We start from the raw sequence: 18,819 nt of genomic DNA, 5'->3' as shown, positions 1-18,819 counted from the left end.
TAAATGTATTAAACTCCACAGAAGTATTTGTATTTTACTTCTCTTTTAAACTGTTTCACTGAGCTAAACTAACATTAATTTTCATAACATCACTCTGAGATGTTTCAATAGAGCCATTTTACAAACATTGAAATGAACATAAGATTCATTATTATTAATGGTACTTATAATAGTGCTTACTATATGCCAGGTACTGTGCTAAGTGCTTTACAATTATCATCTCATTTTATCCTCAAAACAACCCTGGCAGGTAGATGCTATTATTATTCCCATTTTTATAGTTGAGGAAACTGAGGCAAACTAAAGTTAAGTGACTTGCCCAAGGTCACAAAGCTTGTGTCTAAAGCAGGATTTGAACTCAGGTCTTCCTGACTCTAGGCCCAGTGCTGTGTTCACTGTACTATCTTCTTGCCTCAGATTTGCTTAGAGCAAGGGTTCTTAATATTTTTGTGTGTCATGGACCCCTCTGGTAATCTAGTGAAGCCTATGGACCCCTTCTCAAAATAATGTTCTTAAAAACATAAATATATTAGCCCAACAGAGGAAACTACTTATACTGAAAGTTATCAAAATATATGTTTTTAAAAGTTCACAGTTAAGAACCTCTGGAGAGTAACAAGGAGAGGTGAGGGAATGAACAAGATAAACAATTATTTACAATAACTACTAGAACAAATTAAGATTTGCATGCTCATGTTAAAAAACAAAACAAAACACATATGGTTCCCTTCCTTGAAAGATCACACAGTAAGATAAACTTTTTAGTCATGTGGATCTTAGCAAATTCTTTTTCTTTTTTTTTTTGTTTTTGCGTTTTTTTGGTGAGGCAGTTGGAGTTAAGTGACTTGCCCAGGGTCACAGAGCTAGGAAGTGTTATATGTCTGAGGCTGGATTTGAACTCAGGTCCTCCTGACTCCAAGGCCAGAGCTCTATCCACTGTGCCACCTAGCTGCCCCTAATCTTGGCAAATTCTAATAACTTTAGTAGAAGCTACTTGGTTGGAAGAACTTGTATTTTTCTTTCTAAAATAACGTATCATCTAAAGGTTGGCCACAATGTGATAAATATGTTTTTGGCAAAAGAAATTCAGGATGACCACATAAGGTGGAGAGAGGTTGCAGTTCGCATTGATGCCACAAAACCTTGAAGTATAACATATTAGTGATATCCAAAGAGTAGACAAGACATTTTTCTGTCAGAAAGTATGTGTGCTACTCAAGGAAAACTAAAGTATTTTATTTCTTTGAAGTAATGGAAACAGAACCAAAGATTAAAAATATTTTAATATACATGGAAATATAGTTTTCAATGAACTGGTGTGAGGGCCTCAAAGAGTCTTTGTGCAGCAAGTTCTACCATTTCTCGAAGGGACTCGTCCTCTTCACTTCCTTCTTCACATTCCACTGTCTGAAAGATAATGGACACAACACCTTAAGTTAGAGTCCGTAGTTAATATAAGAGAAAATATCAATATCAGCTTAAGTAGCAAACATTTCCTGTATGGGTGAAGATAATTTTAAGGCCAATTATCAAAAAACTTCAGCTGCATTGTAAACTTTCGGGCATTCTGTATAGAGAGGTTCAGTAAGAGATTTATTATAATCCTGCTAAGAAATAACAAACTAAGCATAATGAATGTCAAAAGAGATCGATTTTGGAAAAGCTAAATAATACATTTAAAGTCCTACGAGAACTACTATTTTTTCAAAGTTCTGATGCAAATGGCACCCTAGGGATTTAATTTAGTTTGTACCCCCCCAAGGATGATGATAAATTATTTTAGTGAAAAATGGATGTGATAATCCAATCAGCACTGTTCACACTAAATCTAGTTTCAAATCAATAATATCCATGTAGATGCTTCTGAAGAAAATCATGACACTTTTTTTGGGTTAGCAAAGTAATTTAAATTTCACTGCTCAGAAAAAGCAATGGATATTCTCCCCTCAAATACACATTAAATCATAAGAACTGTTCTTATATGTATACATTAAAATCTGTTCTCAATTTGCAGAGATCATGAGAACCTACATGTCCTATCCGTGCTTAAGAAACTATCTGAATATCACTTGTAGTAGATTGGCTGCTTTCAACAAATATACGTACTCGTGTCTCCAAGGATATATTGGCAGTCTTTCCATCCACTGTGACACTTAGAACGGATCCTTCTTTGACACTTACACAATCTTCCCCAAATATGTCCCTTCAAACAAAAAATGTTAAAATCAAATTGAAAAGTTATCAGATGAAAGAAAAAAGCAGAACTATAGGTAAGCTGATAAAACTACACCTCATAAAGTCTGAAAAAGTTACAAAACTGAAGCTAGCCTACATTTCCAAAGCAGAATTTAAGCAAATATTTCAAACCATCAATTGGGGGTAACTCTTCCAAATTGAGCTTGATGAATTTTATTAGTTTTATTAAGATGGTTTGGTTTTAACAGCCACAGAGTTAAGCCTAAAGTTAACAGTAGTGATTTTTTTAAGTAGTAGATATTAAAATGACAAAAGCACAAATATTCATATATGGATATAATCTTGGGCCTTTACTGAAGTGCTCTTCCCATTCCTTAATGTGACAAGGAGATGATTTGTAGTTCGATCTAAGGAGAGAAGGCTGATATGTCAGTTCACCAGTTAGTACAGATCAGCTAAGTGGTTAGAGTAGTGGTATTACAAAAGCCTTAATCCAGCCTGACACCACCTATGTGACCCTGGGCAAGTCATTTAAACACTGATTGCCTCAGTTTCCTCACCTATAAAATGGGGATAATAGCACCTTGTTATGAGAATCAAATAAAATAATAATTCAAAAGCATCTGCACAGTGCCTGGCACATAATAAGCATGACATAAATGTCAACTACTACTACTACTACTACCACCAGCACCACCACCACTACTATTATTTCAAGCTGGAAAAGCTTAGATCTCAGTTTTTACAACAGTAAGACCATAGCTCTTCAATGAATGAATTTTCAATTTAATAGGTAAATACACAAAGTATTTTAAGTACAAAAAATTTTAACCATTTTGTGCAGAGAAATATTTTTAAAAAGCCACTGGGAAATATACTGTCTTAAACTAAATTTACAAAACATAATTAAAATTTGCAGTTACCTGGTGCCCCATTATTGCCAATTTAAAAGTGTTTCCATTCAAATATAAATATTTCTACTAGAATAAATAGCTTCCTTCCACCCCCTTACTCATGAACTTAGAAGGGCAAAAAGGAGAAGTACAATGCAACTTCAACATTATATAACATGTCCCTTGGAGACAGATTGTAATAGTGATTCCACTATTAAAAAAACCTGATAATCAAGTATATAGCATAACCAATCAGTCAATAAACATTTACTGAGAGCCAACTATGCATCAGGCACTGTCTAGGCAATGGGATACAAAAAGAGGCAACAGACAGTCCCTTTCCCCAAGGAGCTTACAATCTAATGGGGGAGAAAACACACAAACAGATACAAAGAAAGCTATATACAGGATAAATAGGAAATAATTAACAGAGGAAAGCACCAGAATTAAGAAGGGTTGGGAAGCCTTCCAGGAAAAGACAGGATTTTAGTTGGGATTTAAAGGAAGCCAGAAAGGTCAGTAAGTAGAGGAGGGAGAGCATTCCAGGCATGGGAGAAGGCCAGAGAAAATACCCAGTGTCTCGTTCATAGGACAGCCAGGAGGTCAGAGTCACTGGGTAGAAGAGTATGAATTGGGGAATGAAGTAAAAGGAGCCTGGAATGGTAGGAGGGGATAAGTCAGGAGGGGCTTTGATTGTTCTCTTTACAATTGTATTCTCTCAGTTAGAACTTAAAGCTCCGAGATTGTTTAATTGTTTGTATTTGTATTCTCTGTTTCACACATCTAGAAAATACTTAGTAAATGCTTACTGATTGAATGAGTTGAGGCTGGTGAGGAATGTTAATGATGGAATCCTAATAAAGCTGCCTCCATCTCCAATATTTTAACTTCCTTATGGGCTCCACTGAACAGCAGGGATATCCTGATTTAACCACATAATCTGGCTTTAACCACACCAAAGGCCCCCAGATCCAATTCACATATTTGAACATGTATGTTCCTGTACTCAACTACAAAACATCATCCATTTAGCCCAAGACAGGACCACAATAGCTAGCCAGTCAGAAAGCAGTACGACCAGGATGTCTGACCACCTAACCATAAAAGGGACCCCTCCCCATCACCTAATCCCTTAACAAATCCCTCCTGCCTTTTTAATTTCCATTGTGTAATCCATGTAATCTCCATGATGGAGATATGTTAGATGATGGTATAATTATATGGATTAGGAAGTGGCTGAATGGCCACAGGGAAGTAGTCATTAACGTTTTGATATCACCTTAGAATAGGTTTGCAATGGGGTGGACACGGGTCCTATGGTCAGACATGTGCTGTGTAACATTTCTATTAATGATCAGGTAAAGGCATAAATAGCATGCACATCAAATTTTCAGACAACAAAAACTTGGGATGGACAGCTAACAATATAGGTGACAGGATTAAAAAACATCTTGACAGGCTAGAACACTGGGCTGAATCTAGGAAGATGTAATTTAACAGGGATAAAAGTATTATATCTGAGTTTAAAAAATGGACTTCAGAAGTACAAAGACGCATGGTTAGATGCAAGTTTTTTCAGAAAAAGAACACCATTTTTGTGGACTACAAACTTGAGTCTCTTTTTTGACACAGGGACCAAAAACCAATGAGATCCTGAGCTACATCATGAGACACAGCTTGCAGGAATAGTAAGTTAGTTGACAGTTCAACCGTACCTTGTTCTCCATTTCACACACGCAATATTTTGTTCTATTCTGGGTACCACATTTTACTAGTACCTTCAAGCTGAAAAGCATCCATAGGAGGGCAACCAGGGTAGTGAAAGGTCTTGAGTCTACATCATATGAGGATCAGTTGAAGGAAGTGGGGATGGTTCAGCCTGGACAGGGTAAGTCTCATAGGGGTCATGACATCTATGTTTGAATATTTGAAAGGCTATCATGGTGTTGGGGGAACTGGACTTATTCTGCTTAATCTCAGAAAGCAGAATGAGGACCAGTGGGTGAAAACAGTGAAGAAGAAAGATTAGGCTTGATTGAAGCTGTCCAAAGTGAAATGTGGTTCCTTGGCATTCCCCCGTCTTTGGAGCAGAAGCCAGATGTCACTTTTTGCCTATATTACAGTGAGGATCCATTTTTAGGTATAAACTAGAGTTCTGCTGAAGTGTCTTACAACTCTAGAATTCTTTTATTCTATAAATGTGCATTCATGAAACTCTGCAGAAAACCTCTAAGCTCTGTCTTAGGCCTTCCCCATAGTCTTTCTTGGTGATCTCATCAAGTACTCAATGGTTCAATTATCACCTCCTTGTAGACGACTCTCAATTCTATATATTTAGTCCCACTTTTCTCATAAGTTCCAATCCTATAATATCAACTGTGTTGTCCATCTCCCCCTGGATATCCCATAGGCAGGTCTAAAATGGAATTCGGTATCTTCCCTCTGAAAACCCCTCTTTGCCAAACTTTCCTATTTTTATTAAGGGCACAATGCCACCATTCTTTCCATCCTCAACTCTTCCCTCTTTCTCCCCAGTCTCCTCAGCTCCCAAATAACTTGCAGTATGTAGATCCCACCTTCTCTCATATCCAATGCTTTCTCTCCACTGGCATGGTCCCTACCCTAGTTCAGACACTTATCAACTCCCACTTGTACTATTTCAATATTATCCTTAACTAGTCTTCCTGTTTGTAATCAATCTATTCCATCTTCCACATAGCTGCTAAACTAATATTTCTAAAATACAGTACATATCATGTCACTTCCCCTTTCAAGAAGCTTAACTGGCTCCATATTACCTTTAGGATAAATACAAAATGCTGTTTGTCATTTAGTGTACTTCGGGGAGAATCTGGCTCCAGCCTCTCGAGATTAATTTCACATTATCCCCTCTTACATACTCTACATTACACCTAAATTAGCCCATCTGCTGGTTCCCATTCCAGCCATTCCATCTTCTGGCTGTGCTCTAGAATACTCTTAGAATCCTCAGCTCCCTTCAAGATTCAGCTCAATGCCACATTCTAGAAAAGGCCTTACCATGGTGTTTTTCTCATTTCCTTGAGATATTTATGAATTTGTATATGTTGTTTCCCCTCCCAGTAGAAGTGAGTGCCTTGGAAGGCAGAGATTGGTTCTTCTTGAGTTTGTATCTTCAGTGTCTATCAGTGTCAGGCACATGGTAAGCACTTAACATTGACTGAATATAAAAAAGCTGTGATTAAGGCAGGTATTAATACACTGATTTCATAAGCAGAGATTCATCTAAGCCTTCCCTTCATTATGAGGAAACAGACACTCAGAGAGATGATTTGTCCAAAGTCACAAAGGCAGATAATAGTAGCAGAACTATGATTAAAGCCCAGGTCCTCCGACTCCAAATCTAGTGCTCTTTCTACTATACCACGGCCTACCAAACCCACAAAACTAGTTGATGACAGAACTGGAACTAGATCCCAAATCTACTAAATGACACTATTTCAACCATTCAATTTCAACAATAGCGAGTGATGTAAAAGTCTTACTGAAGCATAATCTCCAATCTCTTGCTGTAAATGTGCATTTCTATTTTTTTTGATACCTTAGGTACTGCACCTGGGGAAAAAAAAAGCAAAAAAAAAAAAGATTTAGTTCCTTTTCCAAATAAATACAAGAATAAGAGAATTAGAAAACTGTAGCACCTCCACCCCACAATGATGGGTTTCCTCATTTGCAAAATGAGGAACCACGACCTCTACCTCTAAAGATACTTCTACTTCAAAATATATGATCATATTATTAGACTATGCCTTGTGAGTTACAAATACTGGTTGTCTAACATATTGGTATATTATAATAAATATATTACATTTCTCAATTAAAATATTTGATAAAACTTTGTAAAAATGTATTTGTACCTTTCTGTATTTTGGGGTTTGACTGAACTTCAAGGATCACTGTTGTTACTGTATCTGCATACATATCATTGGAAGGATTTGCTAACCACTGCAAAACAAACAGTAGAATTAACAAAGGACTACAATGACCAGAACCACCACTACACATATTAATGAACTGTTGGTTCTAATGTTTTTACTGAGCTGATGAATCTCTATAGTAATACAACTAGTTTGGAACCCCCTTCTCCCTCTCCCCCACAAGGAAATGGATTATTTTATGGAACAGAATATTTGGGTATCATGTAGAGTAGTTCTTAGTCCTTTGGATTCTTCTAATTTTCAAAAATGTTTAATACATTTTGGGACTGACAGGATCTGTGATTATATTTGTACAGAGAGGGAACACTTCCTCCCAATGCAGACTGTAACTTTCTTTCTTTCTTTTTTTTTTTTAGGCTAGGCAATGGGGTTAAGTGACTTGCCCAGGGTCACACAGCTAGTAAGTGTTAAGTGTCTGAGGCCAGATTTGAACTCAGGTCCTCCTGACTCCAAGGTCAGAGCTCTATCCACTGCGCCACCTAGATGCCCCTCTATCTGTCATTTATAAAGAAAGTTGCAAGTGGATAGAGCACTAGCCCTGGAGTCAGGAGGACCTGAGTTCAAATCTGGCCTCAGACACTTAATACTTACTAGCTGTGTGACCCTGGGCAAGTCACTTAACCCAATCACCTCACCAAAAAGCAAAAAACAAAAAAACAAAAAGTAAAAAAAAACAAAAACAAAAAACAAATGACAGATCAGTTGTCCAGGACACTGAAAGTGAAGTGACATCTCAGGGTCACAAAGACAGTATGGGTCCAGGTCATCCTGACTCTGAAGCTAGCTTTCCATCTATAACCCCATACTCACTCTCATTTAATATTTTTACTACTAATTTTTATTCTCATAGGGATGCTGAAAAACCTAAAAACTCTACTTTTAAATTTAGTGCTACATGAAATTTCTGATGCTTACTATTTCAAATCTAAGTCAACATGATGTCTTTTAGTGTCATTCAATCTACTCTCTTTAATTATCTAAAGCATAGTGACCCCAAATGACTTAAGGCACTCTGAAAAAAATTTATGCAGGAAACCCTGATATTTTAGTTCTAAGTCCAATATATTCCTGAATTGTGTACAATAACTGAATTTATTGCAAGATAAATGAATTGGCCCTTGGCCGTTTCTGAAGCTCTCACTCTTCAATTGAGAAAAAAAACAGAATACAAAAAAATTAAATTAAATTAGGTTCAGAAAACTGAATTATTAGGTTCTAGCAGAGGGGATCTTAACCTGGGGTACATGAATTTGTTCTTTGTTTTTAATTTTGATAACTATATTCCAATAACTGGTTTTCTTTATAATCCTAAGTATCTCATGCATTTAAAAACATTATTCTGAGAGGGAGTCTATAGGCTTCAATGGAATGCCAAAGGGGTCCATAAGAGGAAAAAAAAGGCTAAGAATTCCTGCTACAGAAGGCTTGCGATTTTAGCAAAAGAACAAATATGACAGAATACATATACAAAAAAAACTCCAAACAAGGCAAAATAACAAAAAAGTTATCTGTTTCAAAGTAGAACAGAAATAGAGAAAAATACCTTTATAAAAACTTCTAAAATAGCTAAGTTTTTCCTCCTTTTTTGGACATTAATGCTCTGTTTGTATCACCATGAGCTCCACGCTATTATCTCTACTTTGCTGTCTCAGTAAAAAGGATCCTTTCACCTCATTAACCAAGCTGTTGTTGCCCCTTCAAGCTGTTTATAGCCAATCACAGCTATTTTATATATGTATATATGCATACACACACATATACATATATAGACACATATACATGCATGTATGTATGTATATTACACTTTATGGTGCCTCCAAGTATTTAAAAGCACCATGTTATGGACAATGTATCTTTCACCTCTTCCAAATGCCATTCAGACTTTCCATAGCTCATTATCTGGTCTATCTATAACTGAATTTTTGTTCCCTTCTCCAAAGATATCTATATATTTAAATAATAGAATGTTCACAACCATATTAGTAATCAATTTTGTCAAAAGAACTGCTCATAGGACTACATTTTTCATAATGTTCCTTTTACTTATTTAACCAAGGAAGAGTAATTTAGAGAATTTCATTGGTTGACTTCTACTCTCATCACAACTGACATGTATATGCTTGAGAAAATGTGAATGAAACTGCCAGATGACCATTCTAGAATCCTTAGTTCTAGGGTTTTCTTTCAGCACAAAATTCAAAATGAATAAAAAGTAAAGGCATCTTGAAAATCAGAAGCAAATGATCTAAACTCCATAAATGTTCCTTCCCCTTTTATTTGGTTTCCTACTATCCTGTAAAATTTAGTTGAAATTCCACTACTAGAAAGTATGGACATCAAAGTCAAAGATTACTAGCTCTTTTGGAGTTTTGGCACTGTTTCGTTCTACACCACCACCTCATGAGAGAACTTATGAAAACCTTTCCACAACTGGAGCATTTCAATACAGACTGAGATAACCGGAGACACAATGAAGTGGCATGAAAGCAGAAATGGAATTGTGAGTTTAAATGTGCTATAACTATGTGTGAATAAAATAAATTTTGTGTAACAATCATTCCTATTATAGTTATTACTACAGAAACTTAGATTTAAAGTAGCCAGGGAATGAAAGCTGATATTGGTAAAAATGTTTAATTTTTTCTAATTTCATGGAACTGTCTAATTTTCTTCCTAATTTTAAGGTGAATCTTTTTTTTTTTACTATGCTTACCTCTAATACTACCATGCCTGGTTCCTGTATTACAGTAATATTTTTGAACACTTTCAAAGCTGGTTTTTGCTGAATGTCAATTTCTTCTACATCACCTGAAAAAAAAGGAAACTTGGTTATAATGTACATACACATTTTCTGTTAATCATTTTCCTGATGTTTAGTTTCTATGCCTATGCTTTGGAATTTGTTGACTTCTTGACTTTATATCACCTATATCTGCTCCACCTCTCAGAGCTATCCCATAAAACAAAGAATATTCTAAAAAAGTAAAAAAATAGCAGAAGAGGAAAAAAACCAGGAAACTGATTAGTATATTAAAAAAAATCTGAAAATATATGCAGTGTTTGACATCTATGGACTTCTCATCTCTGCAAAAGAGTAGGGGGAAGCATCTTCTCATATCTCTTCTTTGGAGCCATGCTTATTCATTATATACATATTTATTTTTTCTTATAACATAGTAATACCATAACATTCAGGTACCAGATTGTTTGGCCATTCCTCAATTGATGGGCAACATACTTTGTTTCCAGTTCCTTGGTACCACAGAAAGTGCTATTATAAGTATTTTGATGTACACAGGGCCCATCTTTTTGTCACTGAACTCCTTGGATCAAATATATACCTTAAAGTGGAATCTCTGGGTCAAAGTGTATGAACATTTTTAGTCATTATATTTACACAAATTCAAATCACTTTCCAAAATGATTGCATTATCATAGTTCCACCAACAATGTATCAGGTGTGTCTATCTTCCAACAATTTCTCCAACTTTGACTATTTCCATGTTTTGTCATCTTTGCCAATTTGCTAGGTGTGAAGTGAAACTTCAGGGATGTTTTGGTTTGCATTTCTCTTATCATTAGTGATTTGGCATAGTCTCTCATATATTAATAGTTTACAATTCTTCTTTTGAAAACTTTTCCCATGTAATTATATATTTTGCAATTGTTTCTATCCTTGTTGGTTAAGAATGTATCTCCTACCCATATGGACATACCAAAATTATCCATAAGGATAATGTATTATTTCATAATGAGTTCCTTTCAGCATGGCCCCTTCTTAACTCTTCAGTTTTCTTACACCTTATTTCCTCCCATATATCCTTCAATCCACTGACACTGGCCTTCCCTGCTGTTTCAGGAACAAAAAAAGTCCTCTACCAACTGGGCATTTGCAATGGCGATCCCCTATACTTTCTTTCCTCTCTCTTCTCTGCCTCTAAAGTCTTAGCTAAAATCTTATGGAAAACTTACTTAAAAATGAAGTCTTACTACAAACTTAGGAAGTGTCTCCCAGTTCTCCTCAATCTTAATACCTTACTTCTGAGATTATTTTCAGGTTTTTTTTTTGGTAGCTTATTAGAAAATACTTGCAAACTATCTCTCCTATTAAATTATGATCTCCTTGACAGTAGGGACTATTTTCTTTCTTTGTATTATGTATTATGCTCTTAGCATAATACTTGGCACACAATAGGTACTTAATGTTTGCCAAATTAGAGTAAATAATCTCCTAAATCAGAGTTCAGGACAGATATTATTATACTAAGTTCTGCACTACAGAAGGTGACTTTACAATAATGATATAGAATAGTTTTCCTTTCTACCCATTTACTCAATTATTTTGAATTTCTATTGATTAATTAATCAGTAGGCATTTAATAAGCATATATTACGTGTTAGGCTCTATGTTAATTTCTAAATAAACAAAAAAAAATTACATGACTTACATTGAAAAGAGGAGACAAGATAGATAAAAGTAGCACACACAAGATAAATAGAGCAGATGGAAGGTGATCTTAGTGAAGATGGTCCTAGTAGCTAAGGGGTCCAGGAAAGGCCTCTTGAAGGAGGTGGTGCTAGAACCCAAATTATAAAGGAAGCCAGGAATTCTCAGAACTGGAGGTTGAGGGGCAAAGCATTCCAGGCACAGGAAAACAGCCATGGAGATAGAAGATGGAGCCATGTGGACAGAATAGCCAACAGTGAGTGGATCACTCAGTTGGTGAAAGGGAAGAATGAGAGAAGACTGGTAGATTGTGAGGACCTTTAAAAGTCAAACAAAGGACTTTATATTTGATCCTGGAAGTAAGAGAAAGTCACCAGAGTTATAATGAATAAAAGGAAGATGTGGTCAGACCTATGCTTTAGAAAAACTATCATGGCTGATGAGTGGAAGATGGTGCATGATTTGAGGCATGGACTATGAATGAGGGTAGTAGCTGTGTGAGTGGAAAGCACACATGTGAGAGATGTGGATAAAGAAATTAAACAATTTGGCAACTGATTGAATGAGGTGTGAGACAGAGGAGTCAAAGATTATGATAGCAAGTTTTTGAATCTACGTGATTTGAAGGATAGTGGTGGGCACAAAGGTAATAAGGAAATTCAGAAAACAGAAGGGAGCAGGGAAGAGGGAATTATGAATGCTGTTCTGGATATGTTGAGTTTAAGATGCTCATGAGACATCTGTTTAAAAAAGTCCACCTAAAGATGGATAGATCTGGGAATTATTTGCATGGGGATGACAACTTAACCCACAGGAATGGATGAGATTACCAAATAAGAGAATATAAAGAGAAAAGAAAATAAGATCCAGAGCAGTCCTTGGGGGATGCCCACATTTACGGGCACAACATGAAGATCTATCATAAGAGACTGAGAAGGAATGGTCAGACAGGTAGGAGAAGAACAGAGAAGAGTCATGAAAATACAGAGAGAAGGTGGCTAACAATCAAATGCTGCAGAAGTCAAAGATGATAGTTGAGAAGAGGCCATTAGATTTGTCAATTAAGAGAGTATTTGTAACTTTGGTAAGAGGCACGTTTAGTTGAGGAATGAGATTAGAAGATCAACTGCAAAGGGCTGAAGAGAAAGTGAGAGAAGAGGAAATGGAAGCACCAACTTTAGGTGCTTTTTTTCCAACATAAGCAGTAAAGGGGAAAAGTAAAGCATCCCTTAAAACAAATAAAAAAAAGAGAAAGCAAGTCAGCAAAACTAATCAATACATAAACAGACTCTGACAGTAAGTGCAATGTTCTATAACCAGACACTCCCCTCTATAAAGAAGGGAAGAATGTTGACTTTCTTATTTTGGAGCAAAGCTTTGTCATTAAAAACACACAGCATTCAGTGTTATAGGGTTCCTGGGTTCAATGACATTGTTGCAGACATTGTGTATTCCACTCTGAATCAATTCTCATGCTAAATTCTTCATATTCATAATTTCTTTATTTCTTTCTTTTGGCTAGGCAATGGGGTGACGTGACTTGCCCAGGGGTCACACGGCTAGTGTTATGTGTCTCAGACCGGACTTGAACTCAGGTTCTCCTGAATCCAGGGCCAGTGCTCTATTCATTGTGCCACTGAGCTGCCCCTATATTCATAATTTCTTACAGTTCAAGAATATTTTAATAATTCATGTAGCACAATCTGTTTAGATAATCCCCAACTGATGTCTATCTACTTTGTTTATAATTTTTTGATATCACTGAAAGAACTGTTAAGATCCCTTTCTAACTTTAGCCTTCTTGGGGTATAATGACTAGCAGTCAGAATGATATCTAGCTCAAAGTGTCTGGTAATGTTAGCTACTTTTAAAAAACAGTGTGTTTACAAATTTCTTTCTAGAATGTTTGGACCAATCTGCAGTCCTACCAACAACCTATTAGTTTGCCTGCTTGTATTATTTTTGTCAGTTTGCTAAGGGTGAGGTGAAACCTCCAAGTTGTTCTGATCTGCATTTCTTTTTTTATCAGTGTCTAGATGTAATCTATCATAAGATGAATAATTTGCAATTTTTCTAAAAATTGTTCACATTCTTTCGCCACATTCATCGGGGAGTAGCTCTTGGTCTTATATATGTTTGTGTTGGTTCCTTAATACACCTTGGACATTAGAGATAATTGACCTAAATATTTTTCCCCATTCAGTTTCTCTTGTTATTCTAGTTATATAGATTTTGTTCATGCAACAGCCTTCCAATTTCATGTAATTCAAACTATCCATCTCACCTTTTTGACAGTTTTATCTTTTGTTTCATTAAAAACTCTTTCTCTAGCCATACCTGTGAATCTTGTTCTCGAATTATTTTTTATGCTATGACTTTTCTTATTTAGGTCATTTACCATTTAAATAATGTTGTGGCATATGATGCAAGGTGTTAGTTTAAACCTTAACTTACAAAACTGCTTTCGAATGTATGTCATATAAGACCGGTGTTTCATGCAACATGAATGAGGATTCCCTAAGAAAATCTGAATGCTACGTCACAAACTGTAATTTCAATGATGTCAACATTCCCTCTATCAGTATAGACCTTTAATATAGTCCCTTTAAGACTCACTAGACAGTACTCATGAGTAGCTGTAGCTGGAAAAAAAAAAGCATCAGATCACTTGCAGGTCAATCTTCTACAGAGGAGCCTCTCCAAATTTTGCTAAACTGGTCTTCAGATGACAGAAACAATCTATTGCTAGGCCCATATTAAAAGCTTTCCCAGCTTAGTAGTATCTACCATGGCCTTTGAGAACCCAGGATCACTTCCATGTCATCAACAAGTATTAGAGTAGGCCTTCAGCTAAAGATAGAATTATATAGAAATTTTAAAAAATAGTTTGTTGCAGATTTTTAGTATGAAAATAGGTTTAAATGCCTCTGTTCTGGAAAAAAAATTCCTACAAACTCTATTATGAGAGGATTCACATCCTAAACAGTGACACCTCCCCCCCCCACTCCAAACAGAATTTATGCTCCAAAGTCTTCTATGGCCAAACTCATTGGGAAATGCTGTTTTATATTGTTACTTCACTTTTTGTGTCACTGAATAGGTGCCTAATAAACGCTTGCTGATTAAGGCTGTTATCTGAAAAGAGGGGTGAGGTGGGGTGGCAGATAGAAAACTGGACTCAGAGAGACTTACACTTACTTCTAGCAAAAAGCTGGCAATGTGGCCCTGGGCAAGTTCCCCGAGAGTATTTTTGACTGTAAGACTGTAAGCTGAAGAATAGATAACAACGTGCAATGATAGAGAAAGTTTCCTCACTGGGAATTGCCCATAACATTGAAAATACAGGCCTGGTGCAAAATCTTTTGAAAAAGAAAAAAGGAAAAAAAAAAGATTTGAAAGCACAATTTTAAAATTTGAAGATTGTGTCTGCTTTATTAGGGACTGCCAACCCTGCCAGAACCTATCTTTTTATTGTCATTTTATTTTATTTTTTTTCTTTTTGCAAGGCAATGGGGTGACTTGACTTGCCCAGGGTCACACAGCTAGTTAGAGTCAAGTGTCTGAGGCCAGATTTGAACTCAGGTCTTCCTGAATCCAGGGCTGGTGCTCTATCCACTGCACAATCTAGCTGCCCCCAGAATCTTTTTATTAATCACAAAAAAAAGGCTTTCCATATGTTGCTTTAGAATAAATCTTTGCATCAAATTGTTACCTTTCATGATAAAAGGATATAAGATTAGAAACTTAAAGCTAGACTTGACACCAAGGTCATCCAGTCTAATTCCCTTGTTTTGCAGATGAGGAAACAGGGGCAATTGGCTGACTCCAAATCTAGTACTCCTTCCGTTGTACCATTCTCTCACTGACTTTTGGAAGAGCAGTTTTAAGAAGTACCACTGCCTTTAGCATGTATGCGGGTGTATAGCTATCCAAACTTACTTACGATATGTACGACATTTGGATAAAAACTAAAAAATCATTTTGCATGGAACAAAAAAGCAAATTATATTAACTTTCAGTTACAGCCAACTAAGCTTACATTTTAAAGACTAAACCAAAGTGGAAGCTAGAGGAGTTCTTCAGATTTAAATGATGAAACATGCTAATTATCTCCTAACAGAGATGATGGACTCAAGAAGCAGAATGAGACATTTTTTGGAATAGCTAATGAGGAAATTTGTTTTGCTTGACAATGCATATTTGTAATAAGGGTTTGATTTCCTTTCTTTTTCAGTGAGGGTGGAGGGAGGTCAAAGGGAGAAACAACAGACTTTTGCTAATTGAAAAAAAAATTAGGCTAAAAAAATTAATGTAGTCACAGGCTAGGAGGTAGCATGGGATTTTCTGGGTATCTATAATTTTCTTTTCTTTTCTTTCTTTTTTTTTTTTTGCTTTTTTTGATAAGGCAAACGGGGTTAAGTGACTTGCCTAGGGTCACACAGCTATTAAGTGTTAAGTGTCTGAGGCTGGATTTGAACTCAGGTCCTCCTGACTCCAAGGCCAGTGCTCCATGCACTGCGCCACCTAGCTGCTCCCTACTTATAATTTTCAAAGTATTCACCTAAAGGAAAATCGTTTAGTTACTTGACCAGATCAGTTCAAACAAACCAAGATAGGAACTTTTCCTACAACCCCCAAATACCAAAAAAAAAAAAAAAAATTTACTTAGCATTTATTTTTTTATACTTATTTGTGTACATGTTGTTTCTCCCAGTACAGTATAAGCTCCTTGAAGATGGGAACTGGTCCTTTGTTTGGACATGCTCAGTGGCTAGCAAAATGTGTGGCATCTAGTAAGGCACTCAGTAAATGATTGCTGTATTGAAGTGATAATGAAATCTACACTAATAAAGACTAAAACATAGTTTCCTATAATTCCAGTTATCTCACATATACAGTAATTAGAACAAATTTCCACATTCACCTGTCAGTTTCTGTAGCTGATAAAACAGCAAACTAAAAGGACCAGTGTAGGGAATGGCTTGAATCTGTTTTACAGTGCTCATTGCTAAATCTGTATAATCTGAAACAACAAAAAAAGAGAATATTTAAAAAAGACTCAACATGACTCCCACAGAATATAGTTTATAATTAGATATACCAATCAGAGAGAGATTAAAAAGGAAAAGCAAATATGAATTTCACTTTAGGAACATGACCAGTTTTAGTTTACGTACATCCTACACAAATACATTCTCTTATCTATGATGCCCTGATAATGGCCATAGGAATACAATTAAATGAATTCCCTTTGTCTCTTCCACACTGCAGGGGCAATAAGCCTGATTGTCTCAACCTGTAAACATCTTTCTAGTCTGATTTTTCATTTTATTCCATATGTACTCTATGTTCCAGCCAAACTGGCCTACTTCCTATGCCGCATAAACCTGACATTTCATTTCCCATCTTGGTTCTTCGCACAAACAGTCCTCTGAACTTGGAATGAACTTCTTCTAGCACCTGGCATATGTGTCTGGCTTAATAAATGTTTGCTGGATGAATGCCCGAGGTCATACAACTAGTAAGTAGAAAAAAGATTTCTGTTGCATCTTTTGAAACCATCTCACCCCATACCCCCTGCACTCCCCTCAATGTTCTTTCTACTATATCACATAGCATATATCCATGGGTCTCCATCTCACCAGTCACTCCTGCCTTACTTTTCATTTGCTAATTGTTCACATCTGTCAGAACTTGAGGACAGAGACAATACATAATTAATGATAAAGAAAATAAAACTACTTTTCTTGGACATTCAAATTACTTTGGGGAACCACCAGAGTTTCACTGTCAGAGAAAAGAAGGGGAATGAAAAGTCAGCAGTTAGTCATTCTTCAGAACATATTTACAGTTATACCAGGGAATTTTTAAAAAATATAATTTAGAAATTGCCCTCTTATTATTGGCAGGACAATAGTGAAATCACTTAACCCCTTTGGGCAGCAGATTTCTTTAAAAGTGGACTAGAACTACATAGTTATTCTTTTCAGCTCCAAATCCTTTGATACTATGGATCTTATAATTTTTCATACTGATTTTATTTATTTCAATTTATAATTTTAATTTAAGGTTAAGGTCAAATTATATTTAAAATACAAATATGTTACATTTTAATATATAACAATCATAGAGACATTATATGTAATATACAATAATATATTAAATATATAATTAAAGATCAAAGTACTTTAATAAACAGACCATTTAATAAGTACTTACTGGAAAGATCACAAGGAGAAAGAATATGATAATTAAAGTTTCTTTTAACCAGGATTCCTGAGACACGTTGTCCTTGTTCAGGTTTCTTGTCTGCTAAGAAGCCCATAACCTATTTTTAGGAATAAAATAATAATTGGAAGAGAATCTTGGAAAGGTTAAACAATCCTCAACTATTCAGACCGAAAATCTTGATCTCAAGGCATTTTTACCATGAAAACAATGAACTACCTCAAGAATACAAAAATACATTATGAAGTTATCAGAGCATGGTAAAACACTAAAAGAAGGTGCCAGAAAGACAAACACATTCAGAATGCTTAGGAAAGGGGCCTAATAGTTACATAGCTGAATCAAAGTGTACACAATCGAAGGCTACACACAGTTTAGTGACCTTTTTGGCCACAGCTCCAAATTTTTTTCTAGAATGGCTTGACCAATTCATAGATCTCACCATTACACCAGGGTCCCATTTTTCTAGTCTCTCCAAGTACTGTCATTTTTGCCAATCTAATGAATGTGAGGTGTAACTTCATAATTAATTTAATGTGTATTTCTCTAATTATTAGTAATTTGGAACATTTTTCATATGGTTGCTGACAGTTCAAATTTCTACCTTTGAGAACTACCTGTTCATATCCTTTGACCATCACTTGAGGAATGTCTTTTGAGGCACACATTTTCAAATATAACCAATACAACAAGAATTAGTTGTCTCTGGCAAATTGATAATTTGTTATAAAATAGTGCTTTTTTAGAGTGAAGGGGGAAGCTAGAGAAAGAGGTAATTATAGTAAGAGGGAGGAAAAGTGACAATGAAATATCTAAAAAATATATAGGAGAAATCAGAAAGATGTTAAGAAGGGGACTCAGGAAAGCAGAGCAACTTAATTTAATATTTATGTTAAATTTAAAACACATTTAAGAAACAAGTTATATGCAACAGATTCATGGTTTCATATATAATCCTCTTTTTATAGCCTTTGCATATTGTGACATTTGTATATATTGATGATTTTCTGGTTCATAATAAAATTTTAAGATAAAGTGATTTAGAATTATAGCATCATAGATGTATAGCTGAAAGGGA

General features: G+C 35.6%; 1 protein-coding gene across 2 annotated transcripts in view; it reads right to left on the bottom strand.

Moving 5' to 3' along the window:
* Positions 1-1,220: 1,220 nt before the first annotated feature.
* The window catches only part of CPSF3 (cleavage and polyadenylation specific factor 3), a 62,231-nt gene continuing 44,632 nt past the window's right edge, over positions 1,221-18,819 (bottom strand). For both annotated transcript variants that reach the window (XM_027850439.1, XM_027850440.1), the window contains 7 exons: positions 17,733-17,841; positions 16,438-16,536; positions 9,780-9,874; positions 6,986-7,073; positions 6,614-6,683; positions 2,107-2,203; positions 1,221-1,407 (listed from right to left, as the gene is read on the bottom strand). In XM_027850439.1, coding sequence (XP_027706240.1) covers positions 1,306-1,407; positions 2,107-2,203; positions 6,614-6,683; positions 6,986-7,073; positions 9,780-9,874; positions 16,438-16,536; positions 17,733-17,841 — 660 coding nt within the window. In that variant the 3' untranslated portion in view covers positions 1,221-1,305. The remainder of the gene's footprint in view (positions 1,408-2,106; positions 2,204-6,613; positions 6,684-6,985; positions 7,074-9,779; positions 9,875-16,437; positions 16,537-17,732; positions 17,842-18,819) is intronic.

This window comes from Vombatus ursinus, unplaced genomic scaffold (genome assembly GCF_900497805.2).
Source record: "Vombatus ursinus unplaced genomic scaffold, bare-nosed wombat genome assembly UNPS02009062.1, whole genome shotgun sequence".
Classification (NCBI taxonomy): Eukaryota; Metazoa; Chordata; class Mammalia; order Diprotodontia; family Vombatidae; genus Vombatus; species Vombatus ursinus.
The sequence above is the reverse complement of the archived record's forward strand: the minus strand, read 5'-3'. Positions and strand labels throughout refer to the sequence as shown.